The sequence below is a fragment of the Poromitra crassiceps genome (assembly GCF_964638095.1).
Source record: "Poromitra crassiceps genome assembly, chromosome: 28".
In the NCBI taxonomy this organism is placed as follows: domain Eukaryota; kingdom Metazoa; phylum Chordata; class Actinopteri; order Beryciformes; family Melamphaidae; genus Poromitra; species Poromitra crassiceps.
In genome coordinates, this window is record NC_139651.1 from 18092107 (window position 1) to 18114606 (window position 22500).

General features: G+C 45.9%; 1 protein-coding gene across 1 annotated transcript in view; it reads right to left on the minus strand.

Moving 5' to 3' along the window:
- Positions 1-10190: 10190 nt before the first annotated feature.
- The window catches only part of LOC310799618 (enhancer of mRNA-decapping protein 3-like), a gene marked incomplete at its 3' end in the record, with an annotated part of 49796 nt that continues 37486 nt past the window's right edge, over positions 10191-22500 (minus strand). The window contains exons 5-7 of the mRNA XM_083662207.1: positions 19651-19804; positions 13534-13751; positions 10191-10525 (exon numbers count right to left, since the gene is read on the minus strand). Of these exons, the coding sequence (XP_083518333.1) occupies positions 10191-10525; positions 13534-13751; positions 19651-19804 (707 nt within the window). The remainder of the gene's footprint in view (positions 10526-13533; positions 13752-19650; positions 19805-22500) is intronic.

Sequence of the window (22500 nt, forward strand, 5' to 3'; positions counted from 1 at the left end):
GCCTTGGATCGGTCATTTTCGCTGGAATCCGATCCGATCCGATCCATGTTTTTTGGCTGATATCGCGCCGATATCCGATCACATGATCGGATCGCAGCATCTCTAATTTCATTTAGAGAACAATCCAAGAAAGGACATTTGGCAGACAAACATAAAGCACGAAGTATAATAGTCCTCTTTCAATGCCTCTATCCAAATGATAAGGCAGAGGGGAAATCACCAACAGCCTGAAACCTAGTAGAGACAATCCATTCATAAAAATGGTTCAAAAAGATGTGGATGAATGAAACTTCAGATTTGGAGACAATAATACAGATAAGCAGCGAGAGAGTGTGCTAATCAGAAGAGATAAGAGGACGTCGTGCCGCAGCATGAAAACGTATAGCTCAACATTTTTGTCAGTAAGTAAAACTATTTTTATACGGATTTTACTAAATGTCTATGGGAAAATAAATGGTGGATGAAAATCTCTGGTACAGAAGCAGGAAGTGACGTTCACTTTGCCTCTCTATACCAACAACACCACCTGATGCAGCAGCACTGCACAACACCACCTGATGCAGCAGCACTGCACAACACCACCTGATGCAGGAGCACTGCACAACACCACCTGATGCAGTAGGAGCACTGCACAACACCACCTGATACAGGAGCACTGCACAACACCACCTGATACAGGAGCACTGCACAACACCACCTGATGCAGTAGGAGCACTGCACAACACCACCTGATACAGGAGCACTGCACAACACCACCTGATGCAGGAGGAGCACTGCACAACACCACCTGATACAGCAGCACTGCACAACACCACCTGATGCAGGAGCACTGCACAACACCACCTGATACAGCAGCACTGCACAACACCACCTGATGCAGGAGGAGCACTGCACAACACCACCTGATACAGCAGCACTGCACAACACCACCTGATGCAGGAGGAGCACTGCACAACACCACCTGATACAGCAGCACTGCACAACACCACCTGATGCAGGAGCACTGCACAACACCACCTGATGCAGGAGCACTGCACAACACCCCCACCACCTGATGCAGGAGGAGCACTGCACAACACCACCTGATGCAGGAGGAGCACTGCACAACACCACCTGATGCAGCAGCACTGCACAACACCACCTGATGCAGGAGGAGCACTGCACAACACCACCTGATGCAGCAGCACTGCACAACACCACCTGATGCAGGAGGAGCACTGCACAACACCACCTGATGCAGGAGCACTGCACAACACCACCTGATACAGCAGCACTGCACAACACCACCTGATACAGCAGCACTGCACAACACCACCTGATACAGCAGCACTGCACAACACCAACTGATACAGCAGCACTGCACAACACCACCTGATGCAGCAGCACTGCACAACACCACCTGATGCAGGAGCACTGCACAACACCACCTGATGCAGCAGCACTGCACAACACCACCTGATGCAGCAGCACTGCACAACACCACCTGATGCAGGAGCACTGCACAACACCACCTGATGCAGCAGCACTGCACAACACCAGCTGATGCAGGAGCACTGCACAACACCAGCTGATGCAGGAGCACTGCACAACACCAGCTGATGCAGGAGCACTGCACAACACCACCTGATGCAGGAGCACTGCACAACACCACCTGATGCAGCAGCACTGCACAACACCACCTGATACAGCAGCACTGCACAACACCACCTGATGCAGGAGGAGCACTGCACAACCCACAACACCACCTGATGCAGCAGCACTGCACAACACCACCTGATACAGGAGCACTGCACAACACCACCTGATGCAGGAGGAGCACTGCACAACACCACCTGATACAGCAGCACTGCACAACACCACCTGATGCAGCAGCACTGCACAACCCACAACACCACCTGATGCAGCAGCACTGCACAACACCACCTGATGCAGCAGCACTGCACAACACCACCTGATACAGGAGCACTGCACAACACCACCTGATGCAGGAGGAGCACTGCACAACCCACAACACCACCTGATGCAGCAGCACTGCACAACACCACCTGATACAGGAGCACTGCACAACCCTGTGGAGGGGAGGGGGCCAGACTCCAGAGAAAGACATTTCATTTGCCTATCGTTATTATTATTTCCATTATCTGCTGACATTATTTACAGGACAAGTCATTTACATTTAAAGCACTAATTCGTTCTGCGCAATTATGAACCGGAGGAAAACAGACGAAAAACACTGAATAATGACAGCAGAGCCATGTTTCATCAGTGCATTGGGCTGAACCTGGTGGCTAACAATGCCTCCATTATCGGACAGATCCCCGTCTGATGTGCTCCCTTTCCCGCAAAACATGGAGGATGACCAATCCCCCCCTAGCGCGCGCGCACACACACACACACACACACACACACACACACACACACACACACACACACACACACACACACACACACAGATATTTGTAACGTTACAAGGTTGCAAAAGCATCTTGCAAATTTCGTAACGTTCCATTAATCTCCACGAGTAAAGTAAGTTAGTCAGTTTCATCTCTGCTTGCTTCAAAAGGCACATCCGCCAAGCTCGCGCTGGACGGAGCCTTGTTTCCCAGCAGCCAGGCTGCTGATTCTGAAGAACCGTGGCCGTGCATGGCCGTGGCGCGTGGGCACTGCAACACGTCTCGTCAGCAAATGTGGGGAATTTTTTTTGAAGTGATTCCAAGGAAAAGGCCAAAACAACAACGGGAACAACAACTAAACAGGCTGTCCGGTTATGGAACTAGTTGTAGGGGTTATCTGAGGTGTTCTGCGTCGCAGCATAACTCGTCCATCACATTAAAACATGGCCCTTGGTAACATGAACGGCCTTGTTGTTAGCGGTGATTTGTTTGCTGCTTTTACTGAGAAAAGTGACTAAGGGAAGGCTGAAATCTCCCCCCGGAGCTAGCATGACTTGTGTCCGAGAATGGATCTCGTGTTGTCACAATGCACTTTAACTAGCAGCTAGCTAACGCTTAGAACGCTCTCATGTTCACTTCAGCTCCGCACAATTAAAACCGTGTGTGTGTGTTTAATATAGTTACCTCTCAACTGACACAGGCATGCGATGCGTGTAGAGTGTGACGTAGCCAAATAAACAGCAGAAGAGATGACATGTCCCCTCCGTTACCCTGAAGCTGTCCGTGCTAACCAACACGCTGCAGCAGCGCGAGACAAAACACTGGCTGCTGTGGCAACAACTCACCGTAAAGAGACGCTTCGTGTCGAGCAGGAGTTGTTGTTGTAAATTAGCGCTGCAGGTCCATGAGGATGAACTCCTGTGGCCTCAGGGGGGCATCCAGAGATCAGACAGTCCTAAAGAAGGCTTTTAGACGCACGGCCATAATATGCTGTCCTGTGTCTGTTATGTGTGTGTGTGCGTGTGTGTGTGTGTGTTAAAGCAGCTCTCCGAGGAGCGCAGGGAGGCCTGCTAGCTGCCTGGAGGAAATCGCTCGGGAACACGCATGCGCAGAGAGGCGAGCAGCGAGTAGGATGCGAGCAGAGAACCCATGCCCACCGAAAGCGATAGAGGGCGATGTACTCGCCTTCGCCCTGCCAGCTCTGTCGCGCTGCTGCTTTCGGTGGACGTGAACTGTCAGGGTTCCTGCCCACCAAAAGTGATACAGCGCGATCGTCTAACCTTCGCCCCGTCATTGTCAAGCCCTGCCCCGGGCCGCTGCTGCAGCTTGGCTGCCTCCCTTGCTGTATTTCCATCTTCAGTTGGTCTATTTTAAATTTGTCCCCTCTTCTCATCTTGTCCTGACGCCAGGTATCCCAGCATGCTTTGCAAGGTGATAAGCAATGGACGGCAGCGACGAGAGGAGGGGCCATTTTCAAATCGACCAGGCGAGCCCGCGCAGCGTAGCGGGTGAGCCTAGGGTTTCGGCCCCAAAGGCCAATAACCTATGGTAGTATAAAATTGCCAACGTGGTGTCTTTCTGTCTGCGCTTCTGGTCCCACATTGTGAGATTTGTGATGATTTTTGTCAGTAATGATGTCACTGATGATGTCACAATGTCAATGACATCATCAGTGATGTCACTTGAGCATTCGATTGTCATGCGTGATGGCAAATTGTGATGTCACTGATGTCACAATGTCTATGACATCATCAGTGATGTCACTTGAGCATTCGATCACGTCATCAGTGATGAGCAATTGTGATGTCACTGATGATGTCACAATGTCTATGACATCATCAGTGATGTCACTCGACTGGTGAGGCCACACAGCAGCCGAGCTGCGGGGGATGAGTTTAATCAACAGCATACTCACTCGTAAATACCACTCGGGACTCATTCATTCGGTTAGCAAACAAAGTCAATCAGATTTTAGCTCCAAGCTGCTGATGGAAGAAATGCTCATGTCAGGTTCATTTGGGAAGAAAAAAACAAGTAAATCATACTCTTGCAAATGTTTTAATACCTTAGTTACTTACAGCTTATAAACCTGCTTGGTTTTGTGCTACAATGAAGTGTAAACATACACTCACCAGGTACGCTTCTCATAGCTGGATAATTCACAGGTTCATCAACCCTGAGGAAGCCTCTGGCCTCAGCTGAAAATTAAGTGCTCTATTTTTCATGTCATCATATTAAGTGCTCTATTGTTCATAATGTCATCCATTAACAGAAAGTCCCGGGAAAAACAAATACAAAGAAAAATCAAATATAACGCAAAATGTAACAGATTAAGGAGCATGTAAAGGTCATTTCTCAGTAACTTTGCAGTCATTTACAGATACAGAAGATTTGTACCACTTCCATGATATGATTTACATCCACAAGTCGCCCCACAGTGCCACCTGGTGGACAACCTTTGGAAATAGTGTTGCCATCAGCAGCCGCCCTCTGTGTACAGAATATTCCATTGTGCAGTTGCTGCACATGAACAATATAGTTTGCATTGTAACAGATGTGATGTGTAACACAGAGGAATGAGAACATCTCGGATACAGACAACTTTAGTTTTCACAAAATCTCATGAACTCATGTGACACTAACTGATCATCCAATTAAACTGATCAGGTCCTCATCCAATTAAACTGATCAGGTCCTCGTCCAATGAAGGCACAGCACACATGGCATGCATGCTCACTATGGACAGCAAACATGTAGTAAGTGGTAGCTAGAGAGAGAGCGACAGCTCTCTATAGCCTATATGACAACACATCATTCATTTGTCTTGTAGTTTCTTTGCTATTCAAAGGATGTTGCTGCTATATCTGACAACACATCATTCATTTGTCTTGTAGTTTCTTTGCTATTCAAAGGACGTTGCTGCTATATCTGACAACACATCATTTTTTCTTGTAGTTTCTTTGCTATTCAAAGCTTGTTATTTGATGTTGCTACTATATCGGACAACAGATCATTCGTTAGTCTTGTAGTATGTTAGTTTGATATAGTGAGTTTTCTAATGAATGTTTAGCTGTTCATGTCTAATCGCTTGCTTTGGCAATATGTACAGTGTTACGTCATGCTAATAAAGCCATTTGAATTTGAATTTGAATTTTGACAGACCGACCATTAAACCTTGGCCAATAACGTGAGCAACCAAAAAAAAAGTATGGAGAAAAGTGTAAAAAGGTCATCAAATGACAGCAGTGTCGAGCAGCACTCACACAGATTGTAGAGATGATGAATCCACATCTCATCGAGCTGAACAATCACGTGACATTTATTGACCCGGAAGAGACTTCCCCATTCATTTCTCCATAGACATTTCGAAAAATCCTTATGAGTTTTAAGGCTGGAACCAAGCTAACCCGTGACCTACTGAATCGTGAGTGACCATAAAACATTTCAGTTCGAGCATTCGAACTTTTGTTTTGTCTATGGAGAAATGAATGGGGAACTCTCTTCCGGGACAAGACATGTCACGTGACTGTTCAGCTCTATAGAACAGAGATGATGAGAACAAAGATGATGAACCCACAAATGGAGGCATCAAACATTACAGCCCAGTGTGTCTCAATAGGGAAAGCATGGCGATAAGAGAACACAGTAAGGTGCTCACCTCTCACTGGGCTCACCTATGAACTCATGGTGCTAGTAGTGTGTAGAAAAGCATCCAGCAAATATCATAATTGCTCAATGTTATAATGATTACATCCTCTAAAATCATTCCTTTGCTCATTGTAAAGGACCTTACACATCGGGAGCGTTTTTTTCGTGCGATTAATTTGCACGTCAATCATATTTTCCGAACCTATATCAGTCAATGCAACCGTGCGTACCAACGGCGAAGTTTCGCTGAGCGTCATTGCGGCGTCAGAAATTCGCTTCCGACGTGTACACATCTGTGATTGACAGGTGGGTCAAAACTCGCATGGCAATTTCATGTATGTATTTCATGCTGTATATTCGCATCGCTCTTGATGTGTAAGGACCTTAAGAGCTCAGAATAGGCAGTACGCTCTGGGAGAATGGGGCTGAAAGAGGAACACCCAACCCCAAAACTCCCTTCATGCGATGTCTGACCCAGGCCATGACTGAAGCCAAGACTGACAAGCATGTTTGGAAGTAATCTGTTAATTTTCAAACCCAATTCATTGCAGACATTGTGGGTAGCTCATGAGCAAAAGGACTTGCAATCGCGGATGTGTTTAGCGTTTACAGAATGCTGTTGGATGAGGTACATTTTGTTTACAGAATGCTGTTGGGTGAGGTACATTTTGATGTGTTTAGCGTTTACAGAATGCTGTTGGGTGAGGTACATTTTGTTTACAGAATGCTGTTGGGTGAGGTACATTTTGATGTGTTTAGTGTTTACAGAATGCTGTTGGGTGAGGTACATTTTGTTTACAGAATGCTGTTGTTGGGTGAGGTACATTTTGATGTGTTTAGTGTTTACAGAATGCTGTTGGGTGAGGTACATTTTGATGTGTTTAGCGTTTACAGAATGCTGTTGGATAAGGTACATTTGGTTTACAGAATGCTGTTGGGTGAGGTACATTTTGTTTACAGAATGCTGTTGGGTGAGGTACATTTTGTTTACAGAATGCTGTTGGGTGAGGTACATTTTGTTTACAGAATGCTGTTGGATGAGGTACATTTTGATGTGTTTAGCGTTTACAGAATGCTGTTGGGTGAGGTACATTTTGATGTGTTTAGCGTTTACAGAATGCTGTTGGGTGAGGTACATTTTGATGTGTTTAGCGTTTACAGAATGCTGTTGGATGAGGTACATTTTGTTTACAGAATGCTGTTGGGTGAGGTACATTTTGTTTACAGAATGCTGTTGGGTGAGGTACATTTTGATGTGTTTAGCGTTTACAGAATGCTGTTGGGTGAGGTACATTTTGATGTGTTTAGTGTTTACAGAATGCTGTTGGGTGAGGTACATTTTGATGTGTTTAGCGTTTACAGAATGCTGTTGGATGAGGTATTTTGTTTACAGAATGCTGTTGGGTGAGGTACATTTTGTTTACAGAATGCTGTTGGGTGAGGTACATTTTGTTTACAGAATGCTGTTGGGTGAGGTACCTTTTGAGGATCCAATTCTCAAGACCACCCTGATTTCCCAGGAAATGGCACGTCTTACTGTAATCAGAGTGCTTGAGCTCAGACCACAAATGACTGATGACTGAAATAAGAAGCCTGCAAACTGCACACTCAATCAAAGCTGTCATGTTTGCCACAGTCGCTAAATATTCATGTTTTTACTTGAACCCTTACTAAATGCATTTGAATATGGGCAAAAGAAAATAAATGTTGGTATAATAAACTGTGATTAGCAGTATTGTGTTCTTTTCATCTAATGACTGTAGTAGCTATAATGGGGTAATGTGGTTACACCGCATCCTACTGGTGGAAGTGCACGGTCACATTCATCTGGCCCTCTGGGAGTAAACACTGTGGCCCTCTCTATCATCAAAGTTGCCCATCCCTCTCCTGCTCTGGAGGTTGAAAGAACTGTATGCCCCTTGGGTTTAACGATCCTTTGAAAACGCCTTGTATCATTTCACAAATGCATAGTTGCTAATCTGTATTTTAACTTCCTGTTCACTGATGGAACGTTGTCATGCAACAAGATCACGATGCTGAACAAATCAGAACAGATCACTGAACAGATCCCTATGCTGAACAAAGTGAGTGGCTGAATGGGATCTATGTTGAAGTGAACTAGATTTAAGATCACTGGATATGAACATGGATCTATGTTGAAGTGAATTAGATTTAACTCATTCACTGCCAACAACGTATGAACACGTTTTCAGAATCCAGCTGTTCCCTGCCAACAACGTGTTTACACGTTTTTGGCATCGATTTTTTTTTTTTGACGGTGGGTTGTGCATCTAAGCCTTTTACATCTCTTATATAATTATTGGAGCCACCGAACGTTTACAACCCATTCCACCGACCCACTAAGTGGCAACAGTGCTCTCCTTGCTAGAGGAAGGAAAGCATTTTTTTAACTTGTCAAGCCATTCTCAGCCCAGCCATTCTCCTTTTCGCGCTGATTGCTGGCGATGCGGGATTGCAAATTTACATAATAGATTCAGCCGATCTACTATGATCGGGTGATAGATTACAGGTGCAGGAACACACTTTGAAACACGCAGCATAAATATGACCAGAATCGCAAAAGCTTCTCTCAACCAAAACTCCAAACGAGCGAGTCCCTCCCGACTTCCTCAAACAGCGGCCCAGACATGCAGGCACAGCAAAGCACTGACTGGTGACAAGCTTGTCCGCCCACGGAGGGCGGAGTTGAAGCAACTCGAGAGGGAGGGAGAGAGAGAGAGAGAGAGAGAGAGAGAGAGAGGGAGGGAGAGCGAGAGGGAGGGAGAGAGAGAGAGAGAGCGAGAGGGGGAGGGAGAGAGAGAGAGAGAGAGCCAAAAATGAATGGTTAAAGTGACCCTTCCATCCAATTTCACAAAAAGCCGTTTATCTCTGAATATTATTTTTCACGCTAAAACCATGCTGTATTCAACTGCTAATGCTTACATAACTACTAACTCTACAAACTAACTCTTTTAGACAGAGAAAGTACACATTCTATTAGTACTTTTGAGATATTGTATGTTCACAAACTCCAAGCTGAAACGAATCCTCGGCTCTTATAAAATGAGCCATAATCCTCAAAAAACGGCTTGGCAGAAGCTAACTACAGCAAAGAAAAACGTCTGGCAGTCAATGTGTTAAGATCACTGGATATGAACATGGATCTATGTTGAAGTGAATTAGATTTAAGATCACTGGATATGAACATGGATCTATGTTGAAGTGAATTAGATTTAAGATCACTGGATATGAACATGGATCTATGTTGAAGTGAATTAGATTTAAGATCACTGGATATGAACATGGATCTATGTTGAAGTGAATTAGATTTAAGATCACTGGATATGAACATGGATCTATGTTGAAGTGAATTAGATTTAAGATCACTGGATATGAACATGCACCAAGATCTTCTGTGCTCCTAGTTGTTCTCGGCAGCACCTTCCAGAGGAGCTACACAAAGTTGTTCTCAGTTTCAGTGCAGAATTGTAAATCGAATGTTTTCCCATTTTTTCTTCAAAAGACAAATTCACACATTTTTCCTGAGGCGTATTGGGGGGGGGGGGGGGGAAACAGTATTATATACTTAATGATAATGTCACTTTTTCAGCGAAAATCGCGACAACCATTACTAGCCAAAAGGCAGCGCTTTGGGGTAGTTAAGACAATCGCATTACATTGAAAGACACTGGACATGGGGGCAGATGAATGACAGACTTGTATTGGCACTCAGGCAGGGTCGCTGGCTCAGGACCAGTATCCACACGCGATCCAAAGGAGGAAACAGGAAGTGTGTCTGTGTGGCCCTCTGACTGGCCACGGGGGGGTCAGGGGTCAAAGATAGAGACTCCGAGTGGTCAGCATTTTGTAAACATATTCACGCCGGGTGAGCAAAGAGCAACACGGAGCTCTTTATCAAAACAGCCAGAAGAACAGGAAACCTTTCCCTTTCAAAAACATTATGCAACACATAGAGGAGCAGAGTGTTGTGTTGGCCTCGCTGTCACTCTCACACTGTTGCCACTGACACAATGGCGCCTGATCCCCCTTGTGGGGAAACATAGCAATCCCTCCTATTGTCCTATTGTGCTGCGGTGCAGTCCCAACTGGCCCCTGCTCTGGGGCCCGTGGAGCCTGTGGGGTGCCCTGCTACGCCGAGTGGAGAGGGATGACAAATTTACATCCAAAGGGTGAGTGGTAGCTGATTCCGACTTGTTGGAACACCAGCTTGGGGATGCCAATGTCACATAGGTAGACCCGGGCCTCGCTCTCGGCCAGAGGCAGGGGCAGGCCTAGAGAGAGGGTCCACTTGGCCTCGATGGCCTGGTGCTGCCCGCTGACCGGAGGGTCGATGCTGAGGACCGGGGCGCGGTTCTGGTTGGCCCAGTCGGCGGCTGACTGGTACCAGGCCTGCTCTCTCAGCAGCGGGTTCTCGTGGCAGTCCAGGCAGTTGATGACCAGGTCGACGGGGCTGGCAGGCAGGTCTGAGACACAGGAAGACAAGAACAACACACTGATCCAAAGTTGGCCGATTATGCCACAAGTGGAGACATATTTGGTGGAATTGATCTGGGTGGAAATTAGGGCTGTGAATCTTCACTGGCCTCACGATTCGATTACGATTCAGAGGGCTACGATTCGATTCGAGTACGATTATCGATGCATCTCGATGCATCTTAAATCGATGCATCACTTTTTTCCGCAATACATGATTTATTTTTTCTCACTTTCTTTTTTCTCACTGTGTGGCTACTTTTAAAATAAAAGTGCATTTGGAATTGCATTGTATTATGATCCATAATTAAAATAAACAACTGCATGTACTTCCATTATATTTTATTTGATTAAAATTATTATTATTATTTTTTTTTTTAATAATCGATTTTTGACATTTGTGAATCGATGCAGAATCGTGCACGTCCGCATCGCGATGTATCTTATAATCGATTATTTTTGACACCCCTAGTGGAAATGGAACCCAGGACCTTACTAGGGCTGGTACTACCCTGGGCTAGGCAGGCGCTGTCTGAAAACTTAGAGTACATACTAAACATACTACCTACTAAATAGCCGGCAGCTAGTGTGTAGTAAAAACATAGTAAAAGGTGTAACACATAATCCCTATGACTCCAGACTTCACAGACATGTGCTAAATAGTGAGCAATTGGAATAATGTGTATATACATTTCCCCCCCTCAATCAAAGACGACACCAGGTGAGACTACACCAGGTGAAACTACACCAGGTGAGACTACACCAGGTGAAACTACACCAGGTGAGACTACACGGTGGCTCAGTGGTAGAGCTGTCGCCTCGCAGTCAGAAGGTCCTGAGTTCGATTCTCGCCTGGGACACTGCGGGCGCTGTGGTTGTGTTCCCCCCATATCTTCAGTGCCTACTGCCCAGGTGGGGTATCTCGTCGTAAGGGCCTTTCTGTCTGTGTGGAGTTTGCATGTTCTCCCCGTGCTCCCCCAGGGGGGTTCCTCCGTACATAACCCCCCCCCCCCATTAAAAACATGCAGAAGATCAGATCGTCATCGTCATCCGACCAGTGACGACAACATCCGAAGTCGGTCCCCGGGCGCTGTACGAGAAAGCGACCACTGCTCCTGGCCTGCCCCCCGGAGGAAAGGACAAAGCCAGGATGGGTTAAATGCAGAGGACAAATTTCACCGGCCACCGTCAGCATGTGTGTGTTTGTGGCCGTCCGTGCATGTGTTGATGTGTAACCGTGTGACAATAAAGACGGGCTTGTCCGTCTAAAATCGTGTTTTACACCAGGTGAAACTACACCAGGTGAAACTACACCAGGTGAGACAGAGATTACACCAGCTGTTTTCACTGGTTAGTTGCTCCCTTTCTGCTACATGTAGAAGGGAGCTGCACTGATGTTTGGTTGGAAGGAAACCCTGCACACTTGTGGCCTCCATGGCACACATTTCTCCATGGCACATGTTTGGGAGTGCTGTGGCTCACATTTGGTTCATTTCCCTGGAATTTCACAGGAATGAAACTGCTAAATGCTCAGAGCTAGAGTGATTTTGAAACATTGAGAGTTTGAGTTTTCAGGTGCAAGCCAGGCTGATTTTACATGGTGCAACTCCACTAGAGGGCAGCATCGTCTCAGTGTGGGTCTGTTCCAACAGGACACTGACTGATCCTTGCACCGATTTACATTATCTTAGATAATTAAATAGATAATGTAAGATAATTTACATTATCTTAGATAATGTATAATTTACATTATCTAAGATAATGTAAATCTATTGTGATATTATTGCCTAAAATTACTGAGATGTAACTTTCAGAAATATGGTGTGCAATGTCACAATGTTTTCTTTTCTTTTCTTTTCTTTTCTTTTCTTTGTATTGTATTATTTGTTAATTTGCCTTTGGGTTCTTTTAGATTTCTGTATTTGGATGTTATTTCCAGATAGAATGGTCTGACTTGTTTTGTTTTGTATTTCGATTACTGTAATAGCTGTTGTATACTTTGTTGTTCAATAAAAACATTTGGTAGCAAAAAAAAAACTTTTTAACTGATTATATACAAATCAGATCAGATTTTCAATGCTCCACAAAGCTAAAAATGTGAGGTATTTATAAATAAATAAATTCAAATTTCAAAAATGCAGCCAGAGATGGCAGAGGAAAAGTAAAACTTGGAAATGTAACTATGATCTCTGTTGGTGAGTGCTACCTTTGATGCAGGCCACCTGCTTGCTGTTGGTCTGTGAGGGCTACCTTTGATGCAGGCCACCTGCTTGCTGTTGGTCTGTGAGTGCTACCTTTGATGCAGGCCACCTGCTTGCTGTTGGTCTGTGAGGGCTACCTTTGATGCAGGCCACCTGCTTGCTGTTGGTCTGTGAGGGCTACCTTTGATGCAGGCCACCTGCTTGCTGTTGGTCTGTGAGGGCTACCTTTGATGCAGGCCAACTGCTTTCTGTTGGTCTGTGAGGGCTACCTTTGATGCAGGCCACCTGCTTGCTGTTGGTCTGTGAGGGCTACCTTTGATGCAGGCCACCTGCTTGCTGTTGGTCTGTGAGGGCTACCTTTGATGCAGGCCACCTGCTTGATGTTGGTCTGTGAGGGCTACCTTTGATGCAGGCCACCTGCTTGCTGTTGGTCTGTGAGGGCTACCTTTGATGCAGGCCACCTGCTTGCTGTTGGTCTGTGAGGGCTACCTTTGATGCAGGCCACCTGCTTGCTGTTGGTCTGTGAGGGCTACCTTTGATGCAGGCCACCTGCTTGCTGTTGGTCTGTGAGGGCTACCTTTGATGCAGGCCACCTGCTTGCTGTTGGTCTGTGAGGGCTACCTTTGATGCAGGCCACCTGCTTGCTGTTGGTCTGTGAGGGCTACCTTTGATGCAGGCCACCTGCTTGCTGTTGGTCTGTGAGGGCTACCTTTGATGCAGGCCACCTGCTTGCTGTTGGTCTGTGAGGGCTACCTTTGATGCAGGCCACCTGCTTGCTGTTGGTCTGTGAGGGCTACCTTTGATGCAGGCCACCTGCTTGCTGTTGGTCTTGCTGTAGATGTTGAGCTCGTTGGTGACGGACTCCTGCATCTTGACGAAGTTGGGCAGGAACAGGATGACCTCCACCTCGCGGTTGGCCAGGTGGCGGCCACAGCTGATGCCCTGGGCGCCCTGCACGTGGGGCCCGCACAGCAGGGCCACCGTGGGCCTCTGGTGGACGTTCTTCGGCGTGAGCCTGGGAATTGACGTCAATAAACATGTCATACAGTACAATGGCTACCTGAACCCTCGTTTCATATCATCTGTATTAGATTTGATAGATACTGTACCAATGCCAAATCATCAAACAGCACATTTAGGAGGGAAAAGACCATCTTGGGAAAGTGCCTTTTCCTAAAAGAGAATAATAATTCCCATAAATAGCTTCAATAATATTCAGTAAGTCCTTGGGAGTGTGGTAATGTATAGTCTCGCTGGCCAGCCTCCTCTCCCTTCCGTCCGAGGAGTCTGGCGCCGCAGGTCTCCATAACTGGGATAAACCCTCCCCTGCTCTACTCTGCTCTCCCATTGGAGGCGTCGGTTAAGAAGCTCTGTCATTGGCTCCGACCATGTCAATCAGAGGGGCTTCCGCTCCCTCCTCCCTGTGTGTTGCTGTAAATAGTGCCCTGCCGCCTCAGGGAAAACAACAACGCTAACTAGCTAGCAAGCTAACGGCAGAAACCTACACGCTAGCTCGTTGCTACACGCTGAAAACGGCAAGTTGGATTGTTTGAAACTATTTTCCAAGGGCACTGCCGCTAAGCGCCGCCCATCGCAATCCCACTATGGAGACCTGCGGCGCCAGATTCCTCGGACGGAAGGGAGAGGAGTCTGGCCAGCGAGACTAGGTAATGTATGATTTCTGATGCTGGCATCTTTAAAAACTATCAAAAACTTTATCAAATGAAGTCCTTATTTGTGAGGGTTCTCACATCTTGTTGAAGAGGCGCATGGTAGTATTATGGGGACTTTGGTGATGCAGAAGTTGGTACTTGGCAGAGCATCGTATATTAATTCAATAAAAAATAAATTAATAAAATAAAGTATTAAATAACCCTTCCTTTATCCTTTTTATATACAAAAAAAGGGAGTAAGTGGCTCTGTCTGCGATTTCGGTCACGTTTTTGGCGCACATTGTACGATTTGTGATGTCACCGATGCATCAGTGATGTCACAATGTCTATGATGTCATCAGTGATGGTCGCTCGAGCAATTGTGATGTCACTGTGACATCATCAGTGATGCCCCAAAATATCTCCCACAACATAACCAACTCGCTAATTGAATACCTGAACATGTCGATGAAGTTGCCAATGCTCCACTTAAAGTTGTCGTGTCCATGGTGTGTTCAACTTACAGTATAAATATACATATATATATATATATATATATATATGTATATCTGAACAAGAAATTGATTTGGGGGCTTTATTTTATTTAAGTGCTTTAAGTGCAGGGACCTGGTGTGGTCCACAGACCGCCCTGTTGCCCATCACTGGTAAAGACAGTGAAACTCCAGTCTGGCATCTAGTGTGAACAACCCTGGTGTCACATAACAAAATAGAAGTTGATCTGAGCTCACGGCAGCTCCAGTCTGAAGATTTGAGACACACAAGTATTACAGTGCTGCATTGATAAAAGGATCTGTGAAGACAATAAACCCGTTTGTTATACGAGACCCGGCGCTGTGCGTCTTTGATCTGAAAAGAACTACACGGCTCATAAAGGCCCAGGTTAAACAATGGCAAACAGGGCTGCCTGCAGCAGCACTCTGTGCTCTGTGAGTATTACATGGATTAAGCCTTACATCAATGAAAATGTATAGTGAGTGTGCGGAAAAACCCTTTAGTGCTGCAAAACTACTTAGAAAAACAGCCTAAGGCAATATAGAAAAGAGGAAATGTTTGGATGTTCTTGCCGTGAGAAGGGTTGTGCTTAACAGAGGGGGGGGGGGAAGCCCACAGGTGGGGTCAAGGTTAACAGCATCTCACACATGTAGAAACACAGTAGTAAAGATGGTCGCCACGGAAACGGAATAAACACAACCAGAAAACAACCAAAAAATTGACAGAACAACTCGAACAAAAAGTCTGTTTGTGGAACAAATGCATGCAATGATGATGCTCCATGTTGTTTCACTTGTCCGTGTTTTGTTTTACATGTATTTCTGTATGTTTTTATATCTGCTTGCACACAAATTGCCCTTCTGGGCGAATATTGAATACCGGTACATGCTTGCAAATGAATAGACTGCATGATAACAGTTCTTCACAATAGCTACATTTGCATGGTGCCGACTCTGGGGCTAGTCCAACTAAAAACATGGCTGTGCATTACGTAAGGGATAATGTATATTGAGGCGGTGATTACGGGGGAAATAATGACCGACAGGTGGATTGAGCCCGACGCGCCAGCGGAGGGCTTAATCGTTCACCTGAAGGTCATTATTTCCCAGTAATCACCGCCTCAATATACATTATCCCGCTTAGAACACGGCCTACAACTAAATCATTCAATAATCTGACAAAAATAATTATTCAAATAGATTTTTTAATAGCGTTTTCAACGACAAAGCGGTTTCATTCGTAATTGGCACACAAGACACCACAGCTGCAACTGGTTGGCCTAATTAGTAGTGTCTTGCTGACAAAAAGCTCTTATCAACTGATTAATCCAGGTGTGGCAGAGCAGCGGTCGGTTGTCGAGAAATAATGACCGGTGAATATTGTTGATTGACCAATCAGAATCGAGTATTCGAGAGAGCCGTGTTCTAATCAGGTATAATCTATATATAATCACTGTGAATATGACCATGCAGGGGTAGCCTACTCAGAAGACTGCTTTCTTAAGCAAATACACTTATTAAAGAAATATTTAATGAAATATGTTTAAAAATAATAATAATAAAACAATTTGAAATAAAATAATCTTTCAGAAATATAAAACATTTTAAGAGCAGAATACAGCACATATATTTTTTATAATGCTGTAAAATCTTTACAAATTATATAGCCATGTACTCTTCACAATATCCTGTGATATCAGTCTATGTTTACTTTGCCTGTCTCAAACATAGAAAAAGGAAAATAGAAACTGCAGCACTGTGGTACAGCACATAGGCTATTTAACCTTGTACCCCCCTCATCCAGCAGATGGATCGTAAGGTGGATTTTGTGATTTTTTTTTTCTGTGGAAAAAAAAGTTTTGGGAGTTCAGGGCTGAAACTTTCCAAATCATGTTTTTTTGATTTATCATGGTAATTCACCCTTCCGCCATGCTAAAAAAGTGTTCCTGGCAAAAAGTAAGTGCTATAATCACGTTAACCCCCATCATCCAGCAGCTGGATCGTATTAAAACCATTAAAACCACTTTTTTGAGACCTCCAGGAAATTTTTACAAAATTAATCTATTTTATTTTTTTCAGCGGGCATCCTGGACCAAACACCTTTAAATTTGACCTTAATATCTAACCTTGGAGTTGGTTGAACATTTGGTGGAGTTACAACCATTCAAAATCCATTGCATATTTTTCCCATTGATTTCAATGTTAATTTAGCAAAAAAAAAACATTTTTTTTTGGACTCCCACGTACTTTCCCCAAAAATAATTATTTTTCTGATCTTACACCTCTCAGCTAGAGTCAATACATCAAATTTGTAGCTTCTATTGTGTTTGGCCCCACCCCCCTATTTGATCAGTGTTGGCACAGCAACCAATTGCATGCAGTTTGATATTAAATATACAGTACAGTGATTGTCATGGTAACATGTCACATGACCTGGGAACCCGGATTTTCCAGTGCAAACTACTGATTTGAAGCCTTTAGACCAAGATTGATGGATCAATGAAGCTATCTTATGTTTTTTGTGAAAATTAGCTGGCAGTCGAAAATTAGCAGTTTCATGATTTTTTATGAAACTCACCTTCATTGACAATACGTCGGTATCTCCGCGCTCGTTCATCGTAGCGACTCGCCGATAGCATTTCTGGAATCGCCGTCGAAATTTGACCATAGATCTCTAACATCGTCGTGTTTTGTGGTTGTAGCAGCTTTCTATCGCTCCCCGTTTGAGGTGCGCTCAAAGCACCGATGCACAGTAAATCCAAAGCCGTGAAACGAGGCTCTTTTTCGGCTAATGTTGCTGGACGCCTCGGTGTGGATGTCTCCCTGGAGGTCTGCCTTTCTTCGCTCCCCCCTGCTACTCTGCGAGCAGGTCACCACAGGCCAGTCACCCGGATGGCAAAGATCGCTCATGAACAACATCCGGGTCGTCTCCCAGATACTTTCTGTGGACTTCCGTGTCATAGAGCCGGCCAGTTTCGTCGTGTATCGATCAATATCTGGCAAGCAGCCAGATAGGCAAAAATATGGATGGATGATAAGGATTGCAATTCTCAACAGATGAAAAAGGTAAGAAAATAATTCCTCCGCGAAAAATGTGAGAAATCCCAGGCTAAAATAATCCCACAGGGGGATATCCAGGTGGCATTGATGGGTATGCAAAAAAAATCATATTTTGTCTTTTCTACTGTAAATTTGATTGTACAGTAAGTACAGTAAACTGGCATTTGAGGGGTTAAAATTCTGAGTAAGCATGACATGTTGATATGAGGTATGAGGGATGAAGTTACCAATGGATAAGAATCAATAAAAAAAATCATAATAATAATTATAATAATTATTATGAATATAACAAATAACTATTGACTATCAATATCCAGCTGCTGGATGAGGGAGTGCAACAGGCAAAAAATATAAGGAGGGTACAAGGGTTAAGATGGCTCAGACTGCAAAGTTAGTTACGTGCATGTCTGTCCAGTGACACAATGAGTAATACACACCCAATTTATTTATTTTACAGATGTCCTTAAACGCCACACTCACGTGATCCTTCTCCCTTGTTTTGTTTTTTTAGCGAGAGCATGCTGGGACGCAAGGTTGCACTCATGTGCAGACTTTACCGAGGCACCATGAAGGCGTCATGTGCAGGAGGCAGGCTATTTACTGGAGTCTGGAGGATATGTGCAGGAGGCAGGCTATTTACTGGAGTCTGGAGGATATGTGCAGGAGGCAGGCTATTTACTGGAGTCTGGAGGATATGTGCAGGAGGCAGGCTATTTACTGGAGTCTGGAGGATATGTGCAGGAGGCAGGCTACTTACTGGAGTCTGGAGGATATGTGCAGGAGGCAGGCTATTTACTGGAGTCTGGAGGATATGTGCAGGAGGCAGGCTATTTACTGGAGTCTGGAGGATATGTGCAGGAGGCAGGCTATTTACTGGAGTCTGGAGGATATGTGCAGGAGGCAGGCTACTTACTGGAGTCTGGAGGATATGGCTGCTGCATCTGCAATAGTGTATCGTCTGCCTCAACCCCGTTCATCTCGCTAGATTCTTCATCACAGCGGCTCATTACCCGCTGTACACTTAAACGTGGACTAGTTCTGCACAAGCACTCACAGCTCTCTCTCCTTCTTTTACAGAGTTTCTCACGAATCCCACGGCTGTTTACATGCTTTTCTGATCGGCTAGTTACTTAGCTTAGCTGTTAGTGATGTCTCTCCCTCTCGGTAAGATGTTATATGTCCATGTTAACGTTACGCATAACATTACTGTGTATGTTTGCGGGAGTGGGAGAAGTCTCCCGCTAGTGTTGATGTCCAGTGTGAGCGCAGCTGAAGCACATGGCTAATTAATATGGACGTTATCAAGGGACTTCCCCCACGGACTCCCCCCGACCAAGTGACAAAGTATAGCTGGCTAAACCAGATCTGTGCTGCAGTGTTGAAAGTATTGTAAACAATGCCAGAGGCCGCTCTGCTCGATCCAAGCACATTTTCTGCATTATATATATTCAGTAAAAAAAATATATATATCGCCGCATATCAGCAAACATTTAAGCCGATACAGATATGACGTTTAACGCCAAATGAGGGCAATATCGGTACCGATATATCGGTGTGCGGATAAATCGGTCGGGCTCTAGTCTCAGACTTTGAAAAGCCCTGGTGGTAGAACATTATACTACATTACAACTCATTTGATCAAAATGCAGATACATCATTGGATAGCTCCAGTATTAGAGGCGGTGCTCACCTGTTGGGGCCGCCCAGGAGAGTGAGAGCCATCTGACTGGAACAAACCCCGATCATCTCCAGCCTGCGCTCCAGAGAGAGGCCCTGCCGCTCTGCAGCTGCCAGCAGCCTCTGGTGGAGCTCATAGGACACGCTGGGAACCACCAGGCCAGAGTCTGCAGACAACAACCGTAAGCTCAGCCAAATATGCAAACAACGCAGAAACTGGTCATCATTTAAAGTGTTAAGCGATCGTTTAATGTAAAGCGAAAAATCTTCATATTCCAGCTGCATTATTACGAGAGGACGTACTGCGTGCGGATGCATGAATATATTCTGGGGAGTTGAAGATAATCTTGCAGCTGTGCATAAAGCAGCTGCAGATGGATTTCTCTGTGCGCACCTATTGCCAGAGAGATTATTATTATAACCGAGGAGTCTATTTAACGCACAACAGGCGAGACAGACTGCAGATATGCTTTGGTTCTCTAGTAGGCTGTTCCGTGTTGCAGCTCCTACCCTTTCAGGTGGAGGCTGACCCGGCGCTATGAGTACCTCCACTGGCGTAACGAAAGACATAACACAATTATCCACGACTCTGCTTTCATCACTTTCACATGGGAGACGCGGATCACATAATTACCTAGTCTCGCTGGCCAGCGAGAGACTCCTTCCGTCCGAGGAGTGTGGCGCCGCAGGTCTCCATAGTGGGATTGCGATGGGCGGCGCTTAGCGGCAGTGCCCTTGGAAAATAGTTTCAAACAATCCAACTTGCCGTTTTCAGCGTGTAGCAACGAGCTAGCGTGTAGGTTTCTGCCGTTAGCTTGCTAGCTAGTTAGCGTTGTTGTTTTCACTGAGGCGGCAGGGCACTATTTACAGCGACACACAGGGAGGAGGGAGCAGAAGCCGCTCTGATTGACATGGTCGGAGCCAATGACAGAGCTTCTTAAGCGGCGGGGGGGGGAGCGGAAATCCGGCAGCGTCTGAAACCGACGCCTCCAATGGGAGAGCAGAGTAGAGCAGGGGAGGGTTTATCCCAGTTATGGAGACCTGCGGCGCCAGACTCCTCGGACGGAAGGGAGAGGAGGTTGGCCAGCGAGACTGAAGGGAGAGGAGGCTGAAGGGAGAGGAGGCTGGCCAGCGAGACTGAAGGGAGAGGAGGCTGAAGGGAGAGGAGGCTGAAGGGAGAGGAGGCTGAAGGGAGAGGAGGCTGAAGGGAGAGGAGGCTGAAGGGAGAGGAGGCTGGCCAGCGAGACTGAAGGGAGAGGAGGCTGGCCAGAGAGACTGCATATTCCCTAACATTTACCGCTTTCAAGGCCGGTGTGAAAGCTTATGCTTGTCATCTTGTTTCTTCTGGGGGAAGATCTTTTATGAGCTCATTATTTTCCTTTTTTTTTTTAAATCAAACCAACCAACTTGCGCATCTTTGGGGAGATTTATTTGTAAATCACAGACATTTTTTTAGCACTTCATTTCAATGCTCTGTGCAAAGTAAATAAAACTAAAGTGCGTGGAACCTTTAAAGAGCCTGTGCTAATCCCAACCTGTCTATTGCCTGTGGCCCATTAGAGGAGCTCATCAAAGTGAAGCTGAGGGGGAACTGAACTGAACTGCTCAGCTCAGGATGTCTTTGATAGAGAAAGCTGCTGGGAGGCACTTAAGTCCTTAATGGACTCCTACAGATCTCTGGCCTGGCAGCTGAGGACTTTGGTGGCCTCACACACACACACACACACAAATTAGCACATACCTCAGCCCACAACACACACATGCTGGTTCACTCACACACCTGAGCATGCAACACACACAAGGTGGCACGCATGACCACACACAACCCCCCCCCCCCCCCCCCCCCCCCCCCCCCCCCCCCCACACACACACACACACACACACACACACACACACGGCAACTGATGTAAACACAGACAGTAGGCACATTTACATGAACCGTAGTAATTGGCTTGAAATAGGTTTAAAAGCTCAAACCGATTAAAAATGCTCGATAAACAACACCTCAATCAGCTGAAACAGGCCCAAACGGATTGCAATTTCAATCAGTTGCCGAGGGGGGTAGTTTCAACCTTTTTCATCAAAAGGAAAATGTTCCTCATGTAAACTGATGAAAGTGATCACTCTCTGGCTGTGTTCTTTCTGCACATGCTGCACATGATACCCTCTGTCTCTCCTGTCTGCTGCAGCAGCATGCTACCCTCTGTCTCTCCTGCCTGCTGCAGCAGCATGATACCCTCTGTCTCTCCTACCTGCTGCAGCAGCATGATACCCTCTGTCTCTCCTGTCTGCTGCAGCAGCATGATACCCTCTGTCTCTCCTACCTGCTGCAGCAGCATGATACCCTCTGTCTCTCCTGCCTGCTGCAGCAGCATGATACCCTCTGTCTCTCCTGTCTGCTGCAGCAGCATGATACCCTCTGTCTCTCCTACCTGCTGCAGCAGCATGATACCCTCTGTCTCTCCTGTCTGCTGCAGCAGCATGATACCCTCTGTCTCTCCTGCCTGCTGCAGCAGCATGATACCCTCTGTCTCTCCTGTCTGCTGCAGCAGCATGATACCCTCTGTCTCTCCTGCCTGCTGCAGCAGCATGATACCCTCTGTCTCTCCTGCTGCTGCAGCATGATACCCTCTGTCTCTCCTGCCTGCTGCAGCAGCATGATACCCTCTGTCTCTCCTACCTGCTGCAGCAGCATGATACCCTCTGTCTCTCCTACCTGCTGCAGCAGCATGATACCCTCTGTCTCTCCTACCTGCTGCAGCAGCATGATACCCTCTGTCTCTCCTACCTGCTGCAGCAGCATGATACCCTCTGTCTCTCCTGTCTGCTGCAGCAGCATGATACCCTCTGTCTCTCCTGCCTG